General features: G+C 49.4%; 1 protein-coding gene across 1 annotated transcript in view; it reads left to right on the top strand.

The window, feature by feature from the left end:
* LOC147108382 (zona pellucida sperm-binding protein 4-like) overlaps window positions 1-19,693 on the top strand; it is a 29,967-nt gene extending 10,274 nt beyond the window's left edge. The window contains exons 6-10 of the mRNA XM_086004257.1: window positions 14,949-15,097; window positions 18,468-18,622; window positions 18,730-18,802; window positions 18,988-19,098; window positions 19,545-19,693. Of these exons, the coding sequence (XP_085860383.1) occupies window positions 14,949-15,097; window positions 18,468-18,622; window positions 18,730-18,802; window positions 18,988-19,098; window positions 19,545-19,693 (637 nt within the window). The remainder of the gene's footprint in view (window positions 1-14,948; window positions 15,098-18,467; window positions 18,623-18,729; window positions 18,803-18,987; window positions 19,099-19,544) is intronic.
* The last annotated feature ends 303 nt before the right edge of the window (window positions 19,694-19,996 follow it).

The raw sequence follows: 19,996 nt of genomic DNA, 5'->3' as shown, positions 1-19,996 counted from the left end.
CTGCCACTGCTTATCTACTTTCTTACCCTTTAATCTATTTTCCCAGTCTACTTTAGCCAACTGTCTATTCATACCTTTGTAATTGCCTTTATTTAAGCTTAGGACACTAGTTTCAGACCCAAGTTTCTCGTCCTGAAACTTCCATCATGTTATGATCACTGTTTCCCAGAGGATCCTTTGCTATGAGATTATTAATGAATCCTGTCTCATTACACATTACCAGATCTAAAATAGCCTTCTCCCTAATAACAACAGCAAATGCTGAAAAAACTCAGCAGGCCAGGCAACATCCGTGGAGAGAAATTAGAGTTGACGTTTCGGGTGAACCCTTTTTGCAACAGCAGCAGGAGCGACGGGCTGCTGCTCACCCAGCTGAGGCAGCACAGGCCAGAGGGGGCCAGCACCTGGAAGCCCGTCGGTGCAGGAGACCCCCCAAACAGGGTCTACAGACACAGGCCGAGAAATTCAGTTGCTTGCGCCACCAGTTTGCACCCAAAGAGGCCACTGAGAGGCTTTAGCGCCACTGGCCACAACCACCGCGATATTTAGCGGGGCGCTAATGGCGGCATTAGCCTGTAGCGCTGCGCCACCACCGATGACGTCATCAGTGTGCGCAGCGCCCCGCTACCGCCCCGAGCGCCATATTAGGTCGCGGCCGCCTCTTCCGCGCCGGCCGCAAATAGCGACCGGTACACAGGGGCCTACCTGTGGCGGTAGTGGGGCGAGTTAAGGTGGAGGTGCGGCCAGCCGGTTTTTCGGCGGCTGCCTGCCCGCACCTCCGTCCCTGGCCTCCTACACCCCCCCCCCCGCGGCATTGCCGGCTGTTTCCCGAGAGCCCGGCACTTCTCCTTGGTGGCGGGCTCATTTGCCGGCACTCGCGGGCGGGGATCGCGCTGTTGCAGGCACCTCCCCCTTAACAGTGGGAGGAAGGCCTGCAGTACTGCAGCCTGCCGTGCTGCAGCGGGTGGCGCTGCGGCACTTTGCGCGCCGAAATTCAGTTTCAGCGCCCCAAGCGGGGCGCCTAAAGCCTTGTTTAGCGGCTGGCTTCCATTTGGGGCGCTGAAACTGAATATCCCGATGGCGCAAGTGGCTCCGCGCGCAGCGGTAATTCCGGCGCCCAGGCGAGCTTGGCGCCCCAAACTGAATTTTTAGCCCACAGTGTCAGCTACCTCAACATGACTGAGCAGCAGTGCCAAAGGCGGCTCTGACTTTCGCAAGAGGTAGTGACTGAGGTCTGCGCAATGCTACAGCAAGACCTGCTGCCCAGAGGACATGGTGGACAAGCATTACCAGTGGCCATCAAAGTCACCACCACTCAACTTTTTTGCCTCAGGCTCATTCCAGGGATCATCAGCAGACATCAGCGGCATTTCCCAGGTGGCCGCACACACTTGCATCATGCAGGTAACTGATGTGCGCGAGGGCAAAGAGGGCAATCACATCCATTTCATCAAGGATTGTGCAAGTGTGACGGCGCGAGCGGTTGGATTAGCTCATCTGGCAGACTTTCCAAGGGTGCAGGGCGTCGTTGACTGCACACTTGTGGCCCTTAGGGCACCCCATCGCAATCCAGGTATTTTTATCAACCGCAAGGGCTTCCACTCCCTTAACGTTCAGCTGATGTGTGACCACAAGGAGATTTTGCATGTTTGTGCCATGTACCCTGGCAGTTGCCATGACTCCTTCATACTGCACCAGTCTAGTGTGCCTCCGCTTTCAAGTTGCCAGACCAACTTCACGGATGGCTACTTGGAGACAAGTGCTATCCACTGAGGACTTGGCTAATGACGCCGTTGAGGAGGCCAGCCAATGAAGCTGAGGAGCGCTACAACTCCAGCCACATTTCCACCAGATCCATTATCGAGCAAACCATCGGTTTGCTGAAGATGCGCTTCAGATGCCTGGATAGATCAGGTGGAGCCCTACAGTAGTCAGCAGCCAGGGTCTCTAGAATCATCGTGGTTTGCTGTGCACGTCACAACATGGCACAGCGTCGTGGCTTGCAGATTCCTGAGGACCAAGTGGCTCCTCACATACCCTCCTCAGAGGAGGAGGAGGAGGGCGAGAATGACCATCCTGCAGAGGACCAACAACCAGCGGCAGCATTACGCCAGAACATTGCTGCCCGGGATGTAAGGAACACACTCATCCTGGCCAGATTTGCTTAGCCTAGCCAATCGAGCACTTTTGCCTCGCAGCGTCTTACCTGAGCATCGGCAATGGCCAAGACACTGCGGATTCCTAGCTATTTGTCCAGCATACTGACAATTGCAAGTAATCCTAAGCCCTCAATGTGAAAGTCCTATTCGCAAAATGACACATGCCACAAATACAGCAGTAGCCATCAGACTTTTTATTGACAGAATTCATCTGATGGCTTTTTTTAATGATACATCAAATTTCACCCAAGTGACTACCTGTTGTGTATGTAACCTGTTCCACCTTAAGAGAGCGTAAGCCTGTTCCACCTTAAGAGATGTACTACTTTCTCAGGCTGCTGTAGACGTAATACCGGGGGTGAACACACCGGTATATAAGCACTGTGCAGTAATCTTGTATTCAGTATAGTCCCTACCTCCAACCAGTAAAGACCTGTTTGAGTTATACGTTTAAGTCTTGTGTTAATTGTTCAATACAATACACATACTTAACACTGGCGACGAGTCAGGTTCTTACCCTGCGGCAGTTATTCCACGGCGGTTGAAGAGAGGTTTCAAACCTCACCACTCACCACCCCACTGGAAGCGACAGGCATTAGGACCCTGAAGCCTCCATCAGCTTGTGAACCGGAGTAGAAGACAGGACTGGGGAAGAGAGAGGTACAGGGCGATAGCGATCGGCAGATAAGGGCCGGGCCGCTTTGAAGTGAGGGGCGCAGCCGGGCCATCGATCGCAAGCACTGATAAGGGCCGGGCCGCTTTCAAGTGCGAGGCACAGCCGGGCCATCGATCGAAATCCCTGATAAGGGCCGCACTCGGGCTGAAAGGCGCAGCGTCGGCAGACACTGAAGGTGCGAGAGCCGCGGTGAAAAGCGCGGGCCATCGATCGCGGCGGAGATAAGGGCCGCACTCGGGGCTGAAGGGAGACGGCATCGGGGGACGGGTGAAGACCGCCAAGCGCGGGAAAACCGCCATTTTGTGGGCGGAGGACGACGGCAAGAGCGGGAAGCTGCCATCTTGGATAGCAGTAAAAAAAAAAAAATCTGAGAAATTGCAAATCTGATAAAGTACTACAATGCCTAAACACGGGAATATTAGCAACTTTGATAGTGACATCGAAGATTGGGCCATATATGTTGAACGAGTTAAAAATTATTGTAAGGCCAATAAAATTCGTGAGGCTGATAAAGCACTAACATTATTAAATTTAATGGGTGCGAAGACATACGGGCAATTGAAACACCTGTTATCACCAGATGAACCGGCGGATAAGACGTTCGATGAGATTGTTACTGTCCTGAAAGATCATCTAAACCCACGCCGCTGATGCTAGCGGAACGATTTAAATTTTACGACAGAAGGCAGCTACAGCATGAAAGCAATGCTGAATATTTGCTGGAATTGCGTAAATTAGCGAAATATTGCCAGTTTCGAACGGGACTGACAGATGCACTACGAGACAAATTTGTGTGTGGTTTATTTAAACAGGATACACAAAAGCGACTGCTCGAGGAGAATGAGCTGACGCTTGAGAAGGCGGTCACTATGGCAGCAGCACACGAAGCTGCAGCGAGAGGCACGGCAGTAATGCAGCTACGGTCACCGGAGCTCAGTGCACACAAATTGGGTGTGAGTTCTGTTAAATGTTATCGTTGTGGAAAGACAACGCATGATCAGAACCAGTGTTGGTTTAAAAACCAAGAATGTAGAACTTGTGGTAGGCTTGGACATATAGCTAGAGTATGCAGGTCAGGGAAGAAGACCAGCAACAAGAAGTCACCGCAAGGAAAATACGCAAAGGTACACAAGGTGGCCGAACAGGAGTCCGATTCAGACGCAAGCAGTATTGAACTGGCTAGCTTAAGGGTACTCAACGTTGGTAAGGGTGCAGACCTCCAGACAATTTGGGTTACTCTTCAGATAGAAGGAGTCCAAGTAAAAATGGAATTGGACACTGGATCGGCATTGTCGGTCATGAATAAGAAAGATTACAGAAGGTTATTCCAACATATTCCCCTACAGGATACGGAGATTATATTGACAACCTACACGGGGCAGAGAGTGTACCCCATCGGGACAATAAAGGTTGCAGTGGCCAACAAGGGCGAAGGAAGTCAAATAATGGACTTATATGTGCTACCGGAGGGAGGTCCACCACTACTAGGCCGGGAGTGGTTTAGAAACATAAATATGGACTGGCATTCGCTAAAAGCCATAAAGAGTGAGAACTCGGTGCAGATAATCAGCCCAGACTCTAGAACTGATGATGGTAAGACCAACCCATGTGCAAAAGACAAAGTTTCAGCACAGAATTCCACTGAGCAACAACAACATAGTTTAACAGAGAATTCTGAGTCCGTCAAGTCTACTGATATGCACATTTTTGAGGGACACTGGGCTCGAACTCAACTCCATTTCAAACTACAACAGCAATTAGAACAAATGATTCGCCGTTTTGAGCAAGAGATGAATGAAATAAAAAAGTTCTTTGTTACAGAGTGGGAGAATCTGGAAAGGCAACAGAAGCAACTGATGGAGAAAATGGAGCAGGAGCACACCAACCATCTGCGCGAGGAGGCCGAACGAATCAAAGCTGATTCAGGTTCTGAAGGTGCGTGCCATAATCTGGTGTCAGAAGAGTTAACGGTCAGCCAACTCCTTCATATGCTGAGGGACAAGACTCTGAAATGGGAAAAACTTGAACACGAGCTGCGATCTTCAAAGGAAAAGGGTTCGGAGCTCTCAAAAGTCATTGAGATGGCTGATGTGACGACACAGACTGAAACGACTGCAACAGAGCAGCCATTGGATGCCAAAAGTACGCTGACTCACGTCAATGTAGAACAACAGACCGCTGAAACAGCTGCTCCGGTAGAGGGACTGCATAGTCCGAGCAATCAATCTCCAAAGGAAGTTGAAGTATTAAAATCACAAATGAGGTCACTAGTAAACGACTTGCTGAAAGCCCAGAAAAAGCTGGATGCAGAGGTACACATGAAGAAGTCTCTTCAGGAAAGATGTCTGGATTTGGAACAAGAGCTGGCTAACGTCCAGCTGGGTATGGAGGAAATAGACGACCCTCTCGCTGACCTGTCGGACGACTCCGAATATTACTATGTCCTGTCCTGCCCAACTTGTAACTTCGACTCCCACCATACAGAAATCATGGAGGAGCACCGAAAGTCTACGGAACATCGGGAGAAGGTGGCTCTACTACAAAAAAAGGAGGAAGAGAAGGAGGAACTGCGCATGCAGCTGGCAGCTGTGGCAGCTGACAATGGAGCCCAGAGAGTCTCCAAGAAGCAGAAAAGGAAAAGTAAAAACAGAAGATGACCCATCTGAACCATTATCACCTCTACCAGATCACACACGTGGTCCCTCCGAACGGAGCCAAATCAGTTCGGAAGTTCAAGCTGTTAAATCCATGAAAGGACTATTGAATGAGTAACGTGAACCGACTACACCACAGAGATTGAATCTGTGAACTGTTTTCCGCAGAGACTGAATCTGTGATATGTTACGTTAAACATGAAGTTATATATGTATATATGTTATTACGTTATGTTAAATGGGGGGGATGACTATAAAGCTAAGAAGGGAGGAGTGTTGTGTATGTAACCTGTTCCACCTTAAGAGAGCTTAAGCCTGTTCCACCTTAAGAGATGTACTACTTTCTCAGGCTGCTGTAGACGTAATACCGGGGGTGAACACACCGGTATATAAGCACTGTGCAGTAATCTTGTATTCAGTATAGTCCCTACCTCCAACCAGTAAAGACCTGTTTTTATTGTTACTCATTAGTCTGTTTTAATTAACTAAATAATTCACAGACTTAACAGAAAGGTCAATAACCAGGGGGCATAGATTTAAAGTAATTGGTCGGAGGTTTAGAGGGGAGTTGAGGAGAATTTTTTTCACTTAGAGGGTGGTGGGGGTGTGGAACTCGCTGTCTGAAAGGGTGGTAGAGGCAGAAACCCTCATTTAAAACATTTTTAAAGTATTTGTATATACACTTGAAGTGCCGTAACTTACAAGGCTATGGAGCAAGTGCAGGAAAGTGGGATTACGGTGGATAGCTCTTTGTCGGCCGGCACGGAAACTTTGGGCCAAATGGCATCCTTCTGAGCTGTAAATTTCTATGAATCTATGATTCTTTGAAAGGGCGGGGGAGTGGGACTGCTCTTGCAGAGAGCCGGAATGGGCTCGACGAGCCGAATGGCCTCCTTCTGTGCTGTAAGCATTCTATGTTCTATGATCACATTGCTGTTTGTGGGAGCTTGCTGTGCGCAAATTGGCTGCAACGTTTCCTACATTACAACAGTGACAACACTTCAAAAAGTAATTAATTGGCTGTAAAGTGTTTTGGGACGTCCTGTGGTCATGAAAGGCGCTATATAAATGCATGTCTTTCTTTTTCTTTTTCTTGGTTAGACCACAGTAGGAGTATGGTGCACAGTTCTGGTCTCGATTACATAAAGGATATAGAGGCACTGGAGAAGGTGCAAAAGATTTACAAGGTTACCAGAACTGAGCAGTTATAACTATCCAGGAAATAGAATAGAAAAGACTGAGAGTGATTTCCTAGAGGTTTTATGAAGAGGTTCAATGGGGTCAAGAGATGTTTCCACTTGTGGGGGAAGAACTGGGAGTTTGTATAGTTTAGCTGTGACCTCTGCAAATAATTGCCGTTTATAAAAGGCAATTTTGCTGTCAAGAATTGTTCAAGGTTAGTTTAGGGATTTTGTTTTGAGGGGGCAGGGTTAAGGAAGAGTTCAAGAAGTAGAAATATGATTAATCCCTGAGTTAGGACATTCAACATTCCTACATTACAACAGTGACTACACTTCAAAACTACTTCATTGGCTGTAAAATGCTTTGGGACATCCTGAGATCATGAAAGGCGCTGTAGAATGATAGCTTCACTAGGCTGGTACCTCATTCTCCGGTATTCCTGGTGCTGCTCCTGGCTCACTCTTCTACACTTGCATTGAAGCAGGGTTATTCTCCTGGCTTGTTGGTGATCAAGCAGTGAGGGCCACCAGGTTACATATTGTGGTGGGATACAATTCTGCTGCTGCTGATGGTCCGCAGCCCCTCATGATGTTTGGACTACTAGACCTGTCCTTAGTCTGTCTCACTTAGCCTGGTGGTAGTGCCACACTACACGATGGAGAATGGTGCAGCCATTATATATCAGCCTACATTAGACGGTCAAATCCTGTAGGGAGGCTCCAGGCCACAACTTCTGACACTAGAGCAGAGAAAGTGAGTGCAATGGGCCCGAGGGTCAGTTGCTAAGATGTTATTTGGAGCAGGAATGGAAGACTGACCCTTGAGAACCAGCGGAGGCAGGCTGACAGATAGAGCTTATCAAAAATGCAAACTACCTCCCCGAGTAACCCGTGAGACCAGGAACCCGCCACACTGGGATTGGCTCCAATTCCTGCCGCACTCGGAGCCCGGCCATAAAGCGGCTTGGTGTGGGAGGAGATTATTATCCCATTTGCAGTAACTGAGATGGGGTATTGGATGGTTGGTTGCTCTCTCTGCCTCTTGGCTGGGCTCTCCTTACTCCACTTCTCGGCAATGATGTTTGTCCAACAGGCTCGGGCTGGAGATTTGAGTGCAGCCACCCAGAAATTGACTGCACCAGCCAGGGTTGCTGCTTTGACCCGCGGGGCTCGAATGTCCATCTCTGCTTGTACAGTCTGAGGAACAGCCCAGATAACAAAGCGCTCCTCGACCCGATTCTAGAGGGAATACTTGTGGGGATGGGGAGGAATCCAACTTGTAGATCAGCACGGTGGCATAGTGGTTAGCACTGTTGCCTCACAGCGCCAGGGACCCGGGTTCGAATCCGGCCTCGGGTGACTGTCTGTGTGGAGTTTGTACATTCTCCCCGTGTTTGCATGGGTTTCCTCCGGGTGCTCCGGTTTCCTCCCACAGCCTAAATATGTGCGGGTTAGGTTGATTGGCTATGATAAACTGACCCTTAGTGTTAGGGGGATTAAATACGTGGGGTTACGGGGATCGGGTGGGATATGTGTCGGTGCAGGCTCGATGGGCCGAAATGGCCTCTATCTGCACTGTGGGGTTTCTGTGATTCTGTGATCAGGACAAGATCCACGGACTTGTTGCTGTCCCATTCTTTGTAATGGGGCAGAGTGGACATGTCTGTTGACTGAACTCCTCCTGTGGAGTCCTGCGTGAAGCTGATTCCGCTTGGTGTATGGTATTGTAATTAACTAAATAGAACATCAAGGTGTAGGGCTGTTCCTCCATCATATTGAAGGCAGGTGTCAATAGCTGAAGTTCGGGCTGTTGGAAGGAATTAGCTAGGTTTGTGAATACGTTGAGGAACTGGTGTCTACTTTGATTCATTTGAGGTAAAGTAACTGATGCGCTATCAATTACTCATAAAAGACTGAGAGTTAAGAGAGTAACTAAAGGCTTTTATTAACAAAAGAATGAAGGTCTGCCTCGAGTGGTCGACCGGTCCAGAAATACAAAGGGCTGGGGAGCAGTCACCTTTATCCTAGGAATTGTGGGAGGAGTCAGCCGAGGCATGTCCAGGCATGTACACAGTGGAATACAAACAGTGGTTTACCACATTCACCCCTTGTTTAAAATTGAGTCCGGTGGGGTGAAGTGCATTAAAAGTTAGTGTATTGGAGTCTCTCCGGAGGTCTTGTCTGCCGCTGTGATCGGCGTGGAAACGGCAGGGGTAGTGGAGCTTCCGGCGTCGAGTCCTGTGTAGGCTGTGGCACAGGCGTGTCGTCCTCGTAGATGTCGAGCGGGTCGTGGGGCCCAGGCCTGCCGTCTGCTGGGGCTGGATATCGGATCGTGGGGGGGGGGGTGGTAGTGAGTAGTGGGTTACTGCGGCCCCCGAGGGTGCAAGGTCTCTTATGTAGACTGTGTCCTCCCGCCCGTCCGGGTATGCAATGTAAGCATACTGGGGGTTGGCGTGGAGGAGGTCAACCCTCTCGACCAGGGGGTCCGTTTTATGGGTCCTCACGTGTCTTCTCAGTAGGACCGGCCCTGGGGACGTCAGCCATGGTGGTAGCGATGTCCCCGATGTGGACTTCCTTGGGAAGACAAACATTTTCTCATGGGGGGTGGCGTTAGTGGCAGTGCAGAGCAGTGACCGAATAGAGTGGAGCTCATCGGGGAGCACATCCTGCCAGCGGGAGGTTGGAAGGCCCCTAGACTTTAAGGCTAGCAGGGCGGCCTTCCAAACTGTCGCATTTTCTCTTTCCACCTGTCCGTTCCCCCGGGGGTTGTAACTGGTGGTCCTGCTTGTGGCAATACCCCTAGTTAGCAGGTACTGACGGAGTTCGTCGCTCATAAACGATGAGCCCCGGTCGCTATGGATATAGCTGGGGAAACTGAACAGGGTGAAGAGGTCGTTCAGACATTTAATGACCGTGGCACTGGTCATGTCCGGGCAGGGGATGGCGAACGGGAAACGGGAGTACTCATCAATAATATTGAGGAAGTACACATTGCGGTCGGAGGAGGGGAGAGGCCCTTTAAAATCAACGCTCAGGCGCTCGAAGGGGCGAGTGGCTTTTATCGGGTGGGCCCTGTCTGGTCTATAAAAGTGCGGTTTGCACTCAGCGCAGACTTGGCAGTTCCTGGTCATGGTCCTGACCTCCTCAATAGAGTAAGGCAGGTTGCGGGCCTTGATGAAGTGGAAGAACCTGGTGACCCCCGGGTGGCAGAGGTCATTGTGGAGGGCCCGCAGTCTATCGATCTGCGCGCTGGCGCAGGTACCACGCGATAGCGCATCCGAGGGTTCATTGAGCTTCCCGGGCCGGTACAAGATCTCGTAATTGTAGGTGGAAAGTTCGATTCTCCACCTCAAGATCTTGTCATTTTTGATTTTGCCCCTCTGCTTGTTGTTAAACATGAAAGTAACTGAACGCTGGTCAGTGAGCAGGGTAAATCGTTTTCCGGCCAGGTAGTGCCTCCAATGACGCACAGCCTCCACAATCGCCTGGGCCTCCTTCTCAACAGCGGAGTGTCTGGTCTCCGGGCCTTGGAGGGTTCGTGAAAAGAAGGCCACGGGTCTCCCCGCCTGATTGAGGGTAGCGGCCAGGGCAAAGTCGGACGCGTCGCTTTCCACCTGGAAGGGGATGGATTCGTCCACTGCGTGCATGGTGGCTTTGGCAATGTCCTCCTTGATACGGTGGAAGGCTAAGCGGGCCTCTGCCGTCAAGGGAAAAGAGGTGGACTTGATCAGCGGACGGGCCTTGTCCGCATAGTAGGGGACCCACTGGGCGTAATAGGAGAAAAACCCTAGGCACCTCTTCAGGGCCTTGAGGCAGTGGGGCAGTGGGAGTTCCATAAGGGGACGCATCCGGTCGGGGTCGGGGCCGATGACTCCGTGTTCCACAACACAGCCAAGGATGGCAAGGCGGTTTGTGCGGAATATGCACTTCTCCTTGTTATATGTTAGGTTCAGGAGTTGGGCGGTGCGGAGGAATTTTTCGAGGTTTGCGTCATGGTCCTGCAAGTCACGGCCGCAGATGGTCACATTGTCCAGATATGGGAAAGTGGCCTGCAACGCATTTTGATCTGCCATCCGGTCCATCTCCCTTTGGAAGACGGAGACCCCGTTGGTGACGCCAAAGGGAACCCTAAGGAAGTGATAGAGGCGGCCGTTTGCCTCAAAGGCAGTATACTGGCGGTCCTCAGGGCGGATAGGGAGCTGGTGGTACACTGATTTCAGGTCAATGGTCGAGAAGACGCGGTACTGCGCGATCTGGTTTACCATATCAGCTATGCAGGGGAGTGGGTAGGCGTCCAGCAGGGTGTAGCGATTTATTGTCTGGCTGTAGTCGATGACCAGGCGCTGCTTCTCGCCGGTCTTAACAACCACAACCTGGGCTCGCCAGGGGCTGGTGCTGCCCTCAATAATCCCTTCCTTCAGGAGCCACTCCACTTCGGTTTTAATGAAAACCCTGTCCCCGGCACTGTATCGCCTGCTCTTTGTGGTGATGGGCTTACAGTCGGGGGTGAGGTTAGCAAACAGTGGGGGGGGGGTGACTCTGCGTGTGGAGAGGTTGCACCTGGTGCGCGGCGGGCAATTTGGAAGCTGCTGGCTGCGGACTGTGAGTGGGGGTAGGGGTCCACCGTACGCCATCGTAACACTTTTAAGGTGGCACTGAAAATCTAACCCCAGCAGGACGGCAGCGCAGAGTTCGGGCAGGACCAGAAGTTTAAAATGATCGTACACAGTCCCGTCTACTACGAGTGTCACCACGCAGTAGCCGCCGATGTCCGCCGACTGGGACTCGGAGGCCATAGAAATCCGCTGGTGCGCAGGCAGGACTGGGAGAGAGCAACGCTGCACCGTGTCGGGGTGGATGAAGCTCTCTGTGCTCCCAGAGTCAAAAAGGCAGATTGTATCGTGACCATTTACCTTGATGTCCATTGTGGAACTGGCCAGCTGGTGCGGTCTCGCTTGGTCCAGTGTAACGGATGCCAGCGTAGGGGTGGGTGTGTCGCTGCGGGTATCAGATGAGGCGGTGTTGGGGGCCTGCTGCGTTCCGGCTGTCATCCAAGATGGCGGCGTCCATGATCCCCATGTGGCTGGAGGCGTCCAAAAAGGCTGCTGTACCGGTGGTTCGCACATGGCCGGGGAGGCCCAAGATGGCGGCCCGCATGGCCCACACGCGGCGCTGCTGGGGTTCGGGGTGGCTTTGGCCCTGCAGACGCTAGTGTAGTGTCCCTTCTTCCCGCAGCCCGAGCAGATCGCGTTTTTCGCCGGGCAGCGCGCTCTGGGGTGTTTTGCCTGGCCACAGAAGTAGCATTTCTGGCCTTGGGGCACTGCTGTCTGGCCTTGGGACACTGCTGCAGTAGTTGGGCCATTGCTGGGGTGTGGCTGGGGTGGCACGGCGCTATGAGGTGGTCCTACCGTGTCCCAGGCTGTCATTCCCCGCGGCGTCCACGGTGCAGAGGAGTAGGCATCCATGCCCCGGTAGGCTGCATCCAATGATAGTGCGAGTTCAGAGGCCTTGTTGAGGTCGAGGTCACTCTGCTCCAACAGTCGCTGTCGGGTGTAATTGGATCTGTGGCCCGCTACAAAAGCGTCCCGGATAAGTTCCTCTGTGTACACGGCGGCCTTTGCATCCTTACAACCACAGGCCCGGCCAAGCACAGACAGTGCCTGAAGGTATTCCACGGTCGATTCCCCAGGTTGTTGTTTACGACTCCCCAGAAGGTGCCTGACATACACTTCGTTCACTGGGCGCGTGTACTGGTCCTTGAGGAGCTTGATAGCGTCTGCGTACGAGGTCGCGTCTTGGATGACCGAGTACACTCGGTGGTTCACTTTGGAGGTCAGGACATCCAGTTTGTCCTCGTCCGATTTGATTGCTGCGGAGGCGGTCAGGAATTTTTCGAAACACTTAAGCCAGTGAGTAAACTTGGTGGATGAGTCCGCCTCCTGATGATCTAAGTCCAGGCATGCTGGTGTGAGGATCTTCTCCATTATAAAAATTTTGTTAATAAAATTGATGCGCTATCAATTACTCATAAAAGACTGAGAGTTAAGAGAGTAACTAAAGGCTTTTATTAACAAAAGAATGAAGGTCTGCCTCGAGTGGTCGACCGGTCCAGAAATACAAAGGGCTGGGGAGCAGTCACCTTTATACTAGGACTTGTGGGAGGAGTCAGCCGAGGCATGTCCAGGCATGTACACAGTGGAATACAAACAGTGGTTTACCACAGTAACCTGCTGCTGAAATTCTACAACGAGTGACCCTATTGCTCTGCGAACGTGTTGATTCCGTTGATTAGGTGGTTTTTGGGCATTACTAATGGTACATTTCTGGTCTAAAATGGCAGTAGTAAATATCTGCCACACCTCATGCATGTGTTTGGGTTGGGCAGTGTGGTGGGGTGTCTGTTGCTTATAGATATTGGTGGCCTGCACTAGATCTTTGGACTCCAATGTTTCAGTTTCCATGTGGGTTGGAGCTTGCTGCTGATTGGCACAACTTAACTCCCACCTTATGATGATCTCTTGAATGGTAGTTGCAAAAAAAAAATCACAACCCAGGCCAAAGCGTCTAGTGTGACAGCCTGGATATCTTGTAGGCTGCCCATGAACTTCCTCTGAGGGCAGTGATCAATGATGTGATCCAGCGTCTGATTAGGAGCTCCACAGTCGCATGATGGGGATGCTTTAGACTTCCACCTACGGAGAAGTTTGCAGCATCTACCATGACTGGTTCTGAGGCAGTTGATTGTCCTAGTTTGATCCTTCAGGTTGTACTATGAAGTCATCTACGGAATCCATGTGGAATGTTGCATTTCACCATCTGTCAAGATTGAAGGGTTCTGGCAATGGTCCAAAATTGCTTTCTAGATTTGAGATGGGCTGGTCAAGTTGGCCTTGATTGGCATGTCTTTGCTGGAGACAACATATTTGCAGCATTGGTGTGGTGGCAAATTATCTGATTGTGTTAAAATACCCATCTGGTTCACTAATTTCATTAATGGAAGGAAATCTGCTGTCTTTGCCTGGACTGGCCTATGTGACTCCAGACCCACAGCAATGTGGTTGACTCTTAACAGCTCTCTGAAATGGCCCAGCAAGGCACTGAGTTGTACCAAACCACTGACAATGTCAGTGCGGGAATCTTCACCACATGGAAGGCAGCACACCACCACCTTTAAAGGGCAATTGGGGAACATAAGAACATAAGAAATAGGAGCAGGAGTAGGCCAATCGGCCCCTCGAGCCTGCTCCACCATTCAATAAGATCATGGCTGACCTGATCCTAACCTCAAATCTTCTATCACTCTCCATCCCACCCGAACCCATGTGATCTCCCGGGAGAGGCGAAAAACCAGATAAAAAACCCAATGGCCAATTTGGGAGAAAAAATCTGGGAAATTCCTCTCCGACCCATCTAGGCGATCGAAACTCTTCCAGGAGATCACTCTGTCCCTATATTTTCTACAATAAATGCCAACCTTGCCAGTGACACCCACATCCTGTGAATGAATTTTTAAAAAACTAAATCTGAGATCACTGCTAGCCATGGGTTGAGGGATCTGGAGTTGGGAGAAAGATCAGCCATGATCTCACTGAATTGTGGAACTAGGCTGAGGGGCTGAATGGCCGAGGCCTGTTCCCAGTTAGTATAAATGCATCCTTGCTCACTCCACTATCAAACTAAATGGTTGTGCTTCCCTTTGGATTCTAGTTCTGTTCCTTCTGGGAGCTGGTCTGTGGCTTTTGAGACTCTGTCCCTCAAGTCTCTGGTCTGAGACCTCTGATTTCTCCACGAATGAGAAGCCCCTGACCATCAATGGGAGCAGTGGAATTGAATTGTAATTCTCTTGCAGTGTGCACAGCGGATGGTCAGTTCATCATAGTGAACTCCAAGACCCTGACCCTTCCTGCCCTCAACCTGTCGTCTCTGTATGTCAAAGATGGACAAGAAGCCGAGTGCAGGCCTAAACTAACCACTGCCCAGCTTGTGACCTTCCGCTTCCCGATTACCTCTTGTGGCTCAACCAAGAGGGTGACTATTGATGGGCTGAACATTCTCCACCTGAATGAACCAGCTCCCTATTAACCAGTGTCCTCATTGCAGGAGGAGAATGGAACCTTGGTGTATGAAACGGATGTGTTGGGTAAGAGGATGATTCAGGCTGGGAAACTGGGCTCAATAACCCGAGACAGCACCTTCAGGTAGGAGGATGGTGGGGAGATGTTGGGGTTGGAGGGATGTGTTGCTGGATGAAGCTCCACCTGCTATTGTCTCTCTGCAGCCTGCATGTCCAGTGCAAGTACAAGGGGAGGAAAGAGACTGGCTTACAAATCAATGTCACGGTTTACACGGCTCCTCCACCACCTCCAGCTTCTGATGATGGGATTCTGAAACTGGAACTGAGAATTGCAAATGGTACACCGGCCCTGGGTAATGGTGACAGAAACACTGGGAATGTATCAATGCAGGGAGTGACTGGTTCTTCTGTCTGCCTTTCAGGTGGTAACTACAGATCCTGGTATGTGGATAGTGACTACCCCATTCAGAGTATCCTTCAGGACACAGTGTTTGTGGAGGTTCGTGTCCAGGACCGCACAGACCCAATGATTGTCCTGAGGTTGCATGACTGCTGGGCGACTCCTGTCCCAGCCCCAAACCACGAGGTGCAATGGAGTCTACTGGTGGATGGGTAAGGAAAAGAATCAAGGGGCTGGTGGTTTAAAAGTTTGTAGAAATTAATATGTAGGGAAAGACCAACTGTTCCATCAAGCCTGCCCCACACTCTGACTGGAGCATTGTGACTAGACAGTTCCTTCCCCATTCTCATCTAATTAATCATGTAATCTCTTGAGAGAGGCAGAAAACCCAGGGCCAATAAGGGAAGAAATACTGTGGTCCCTATGATTGCATCAGGTGATCGAATCTTGTTCAGGAGATTACATGTGCCACACTTGACCAAATGTTAATTTTCAACACTCCTGTCTTCTATATGATATAATCTCTGCCCCATCGGGAAACGGTTCAGCTCCCTCTTGAAGGTGTGCCGAGAGTCAGCACCCACCACACCAGCTGGCAATGTATTCAGGAGCTCCCTATTTTGAGGGAGGGTGGAGGGGGAAGGGGAAGGAAGAACTGCCCAACATCCAGTCTATGCCTACTCTTGCATACTTTAAACTTTTATTCCTATGTTCTCTCCCTCCAATCTGTCAAACTGTAATAATCTCAATCTCAATAGGGATGCTATATTTGTGATTTCAAAGAAGGAATGCTTTATAAAGGGAGGTGAATAAATCTAAGTATTTTAAATATAAGTTAAAAGATCATTGCGGCTCTGTTTTATTCAGAGGAAATTAAAGGCAGTATTATGATCAATTTTTAAAGTACAATAGATTTATGTTATGGGAGATAAAGTTTAATATAAATATAAGGTAGCAGAATGACTTTGATCCAATGGAATGCTCACAATGTTGTAAATGTTTTTAATGCTGAATATATCCATTTTAAAACAAAAAAACATGCTATACAGCACTTTATAGACTGCTATCAGGCCTCATAAGTCTACACTGCTGAGGAATAAATGAGTAGCTAAGGTTCTTTAAGCTAGGAATCATTCTCTTAGTACCTCTGAACCTTCTCCAAGGCTGCTATCACCCATGTGAGGGGACCAAAACTGGATGTTGTACTCTAGATACAGTCTAACCAATGGCCTGCATAGTGATAGAATGGTGTCCTTTGATTTGTACTGAATAGTTCTATTAATACAATCCAATACCCTGTTGGCATTGGCTAAGCTTCTCTACATTGGTTCTGAACTTTTTTGTTCTTGACCGCCTTCAGCATTGTTACTATTACACTAGGAAAGCCAAATGGGTGACCCCAGCTTTAGAGCACTGGTGAACTAATTGGTACACTGTAGGCCAGTGGTGGATGTAGAAGGTTACTTCATCCCTTTTCATTGAAGGAATTGATTGAAATCTAACCCTTCTCACCAAAAGGTCCCTTTCTTTAGATCAAAGACCTCGTGCTACCACTGACTGAGCCTCCTGTTGCAGGTGCCATAGAGTCATAGAGTCATAGAGTTATACAGCACAGAAAGAGGCCCTTCGGCCCATCGTGTCCGCGTCGGCCATCAAGCCCTGTCTAATCTAATCCCATTTTCCAGCATTTGGTCCACAGCCTTGTATGCAATGGCATTTCAAGTGCTCATCCAAATGTTGTGAGGGTTCCTGCCTCTACCACCCTTGAGGCAGTGAGTTCCAGATTCTAACCACCCTCTGGGTGATAAAGTTCTTCCTCAAATCCCCTCTAAACCTCCTGCCCCTTACCTTGAATCTATGCCCCCTTGTTATTGACCCCTCTACTAAGGGGAAAAGTTCCTTTCTATCTACCCTATCTATGCCCCTCATAATTTTGTACACCTCAATCAGGTCCCCCTCAGCCTTCTCTGCTCCAAGGAAAACAACCCCAACCTGTCCAGTCTTTCTTCATAGCTGAAGCGTTCCAGCCCAGGTAACATCCTGGTAAATCTCCTCTGCACCCTCTCTAAAGCAATCACATCCTTCCTATAGTGTGGCGACCAGAACTGCACACAATACTCCAGCTGTGGCCTTACCAGCGTTTTGTACAGTTCCATCATAACCTCCCTGCTCTTATATTCTATGCCTCAGCTAATGAAGGCAAGTATCCGATATGCCTTTTTAACCACCTTATCCACCTGTTCTGCTGCCTTCAGGGATCTATGTACATGCACACCAAGGTCCCTCTGATCCTCTGTCTTTCCTAGGGTCTTACCATTCATTGTGTATTCCCTTGCCTTGTTAGTCCGTCCAAAATGCATCACCTCACACTTGTCAGGGTTAATTTCCATTTGCCACTGTTCCGCCCATCTGACCAACCCATCTATATCGTCCTGTAGCCTGAGGCTTCCCTCCTCGCTATTTACCACCCCACCAATTTTTGTGTCATCTGCGATCTTACTGATCATACCTTTTACATTCACATCCAAATCATTAATGTAGACCACAAACAGCAAGGGACCCAGCACCGATCCCTGCGGTACCCCACTGGACACAGGCTTCCAGTCACAAAAACAACCTTCCACCATCACCCTCTGCCTCCTGCCACTAAGCCAGTTTTGGATCCAATGTGCCAAGGCACCCTGGATCCCATGGGCTCTTACCTTCCTGACCAGTCTCCTATGCGGGACTTTATCAAAAGCCTTACTGAAATCCATGTAAACCACATCCACTGCACTACCCTCATCCACACACCTAGTCACCCCCTCGAAAAATTCAATCAAATTGGTCAGACATGATCTTCCCTTGACAAAGCCATGCTGGCTATCCCTAATTAACCCTTGCCTCTCCAAGTGGAGACTAATTCTGTCCCTCAGAATTTTTTCCAATAATTTCCCTACCGCTGATGTTAGGCTCACTCGCCTGTAATTCCCTGGTTTATCCCTACTACTCTTCTTGAATAATGGTACTACGTTAGCTGTTCTCCAGTCCTCTGGCACATCCCCTGTGGCCAGAGAGGTTCTGAAAATTTGTGTCAGGGCCCCTGCAATCTCCTCCTTTGCCTCACATAGTAGCCTGGGATACATCTCGTCCGGGCCTGGGGATTTATCCACTTTTAAGCCTGCTAAAACCGCTAGTACCTCCTCCCTCTCGGTGCTAATATGTTCAAGTATATCACAGTCCCCCTGCCTGATTTCTATGTCCACATCGTCCTTCTCCATAGTGAACACAGATGCAAAAAATTCATTTAAAACCCTACCTACATCTTCTGGCTCTACACACAGCTTATGAGTGCCCCTATGAGGGTGATGACTACCAGACCCTTCTACACCTGGTGGATGTGTTTTCTGGCCTGCAGTTCCCAACCCATAACAAGCGGTTTGAAGTGAAGACTTTTGTTTTCCTGGATGGAGATTCTGCCCAGCCGCTCACTGGACAGGTAACCAAACAGGAGTCTGAGCCAATGGAACCCTTTACTGGCTCCTTGTATAACAGCCTGGTTCATCTGTCTACATGAAGCTTACTCTAAACTTCTTTCCCTTCTAGGTTTACTTGCACTGCAGTGCTGAGGTTTGTTCCCCCTCTGCTCAGGATGACTGTACATCCAAATGTGGCCTAAGTGAGTTCCTTCACCGATTTTAATCTTTTCCAGTAAACAAAGAATTACCTCTTGCTCTGGTTTTATTTCTGATCTTGAATGTCTTTAAACATGCCGCAGTATCAAGTCAGCAGGAATATTTTTCTCACTGTACCCTGGTTGGAAAGTGATGAGTAGGTTGAGACTAAATGTGCTTCTCCCAATAGAGAGACGCAGGAGTACAGATGACAATGAGGGAACATTGGTGAGTGCTCCTGGTCCCATCATTGTCCTGGAAGGTGAGAGTCGTCTGTCTGGGAAGCTGCTCGAAGAGAATGGTAAGTGGAGTCTGAGAAGCTGGGGTTGGTCTCCTTTTGAGCAGAGAAGGCTAAGAGGAGATTTGTTAGGTGTTTAAAATCATGAAGGGTTTAGATAGTGAAACCATTTCCAAATGCTGAAGGTTCAATAACGAGAGAGCACAGATTTAAAGTGATTGGCAAAAGAACCAGAGGTGACATGAAAAACATAACGCAACAAGTGTTAGAATTTGGAATGTGCTGCCTGATAGGGTGGTGGATACAGATTCAATGGTAGCCTTCAAAAGGGAATTGGATAAATACTGGGGGTGGGAAAGGAGAGATCAGGGGAGTGGGACTAACTAGATTGTTCAAAAGAGTCACCACAGATTCGATGGGCCAAATAGCCGCCTTCTATGTTGTACTACACTATTCTATGAATAGGACACTGTGCACCCTCCCAAATGTAATGTCTTGTGTCCCAATAGATGCTGCTGGGTCTCCTTCTCGGTTACTGCGTGGAGCAGCCATTGGCTTCACGGCGGTGGCTCTGTCCCTGTTGGTGGTGATGGCTGCAGTGTACAGGATGAAGAAACCAAGAGCTGTCTCTTCCCAATGTAGTGAGATTGAACTGTAGACCTGAACAAATAAACCAGCTGGACAACAAATGTGACTTTGGGTGTTAGTTTGTACCTGGCAGATTTAAGTAACATGACCACTTTCACATAGTTGGACTGGGATTTAAGGACCTGTGGCAATATTAATCTCAGCAATGGGAATGTCTGCCATTCTTGAATAAACTTGCAATGCAAGCTGGCAAGAATTTAGGATTTGCTTTCAGATGTAATTCATTAACTTTTGCATTCATCCTCTTGGGCTACAGTGACCATCTATGAATTGCTTTTCAGCATCCCAGTAAGTTCACCTTTTCTCTACCTGT

This window comes from Somniosus microcephalus, chromosome 13, assembly GCF_052327205.1.
Source record: "Somniosus microcephalus isolate GS21.2 chromosome 13, FLI_Smic_1.0, whole genome shotgun sequence".
Taxonomy (NCBI): domain Eukaryota; kingdom Metazoa; phylum Chordata; class Chondrichthyes; order Squaliformes; family Somniosidae; genus Somniosus; species Somniosus microcephalus.
Note: the sequence above shows the minus strand (reverse complement) of the source record. Positions and strands in the feature narration are given on the sequence as shown.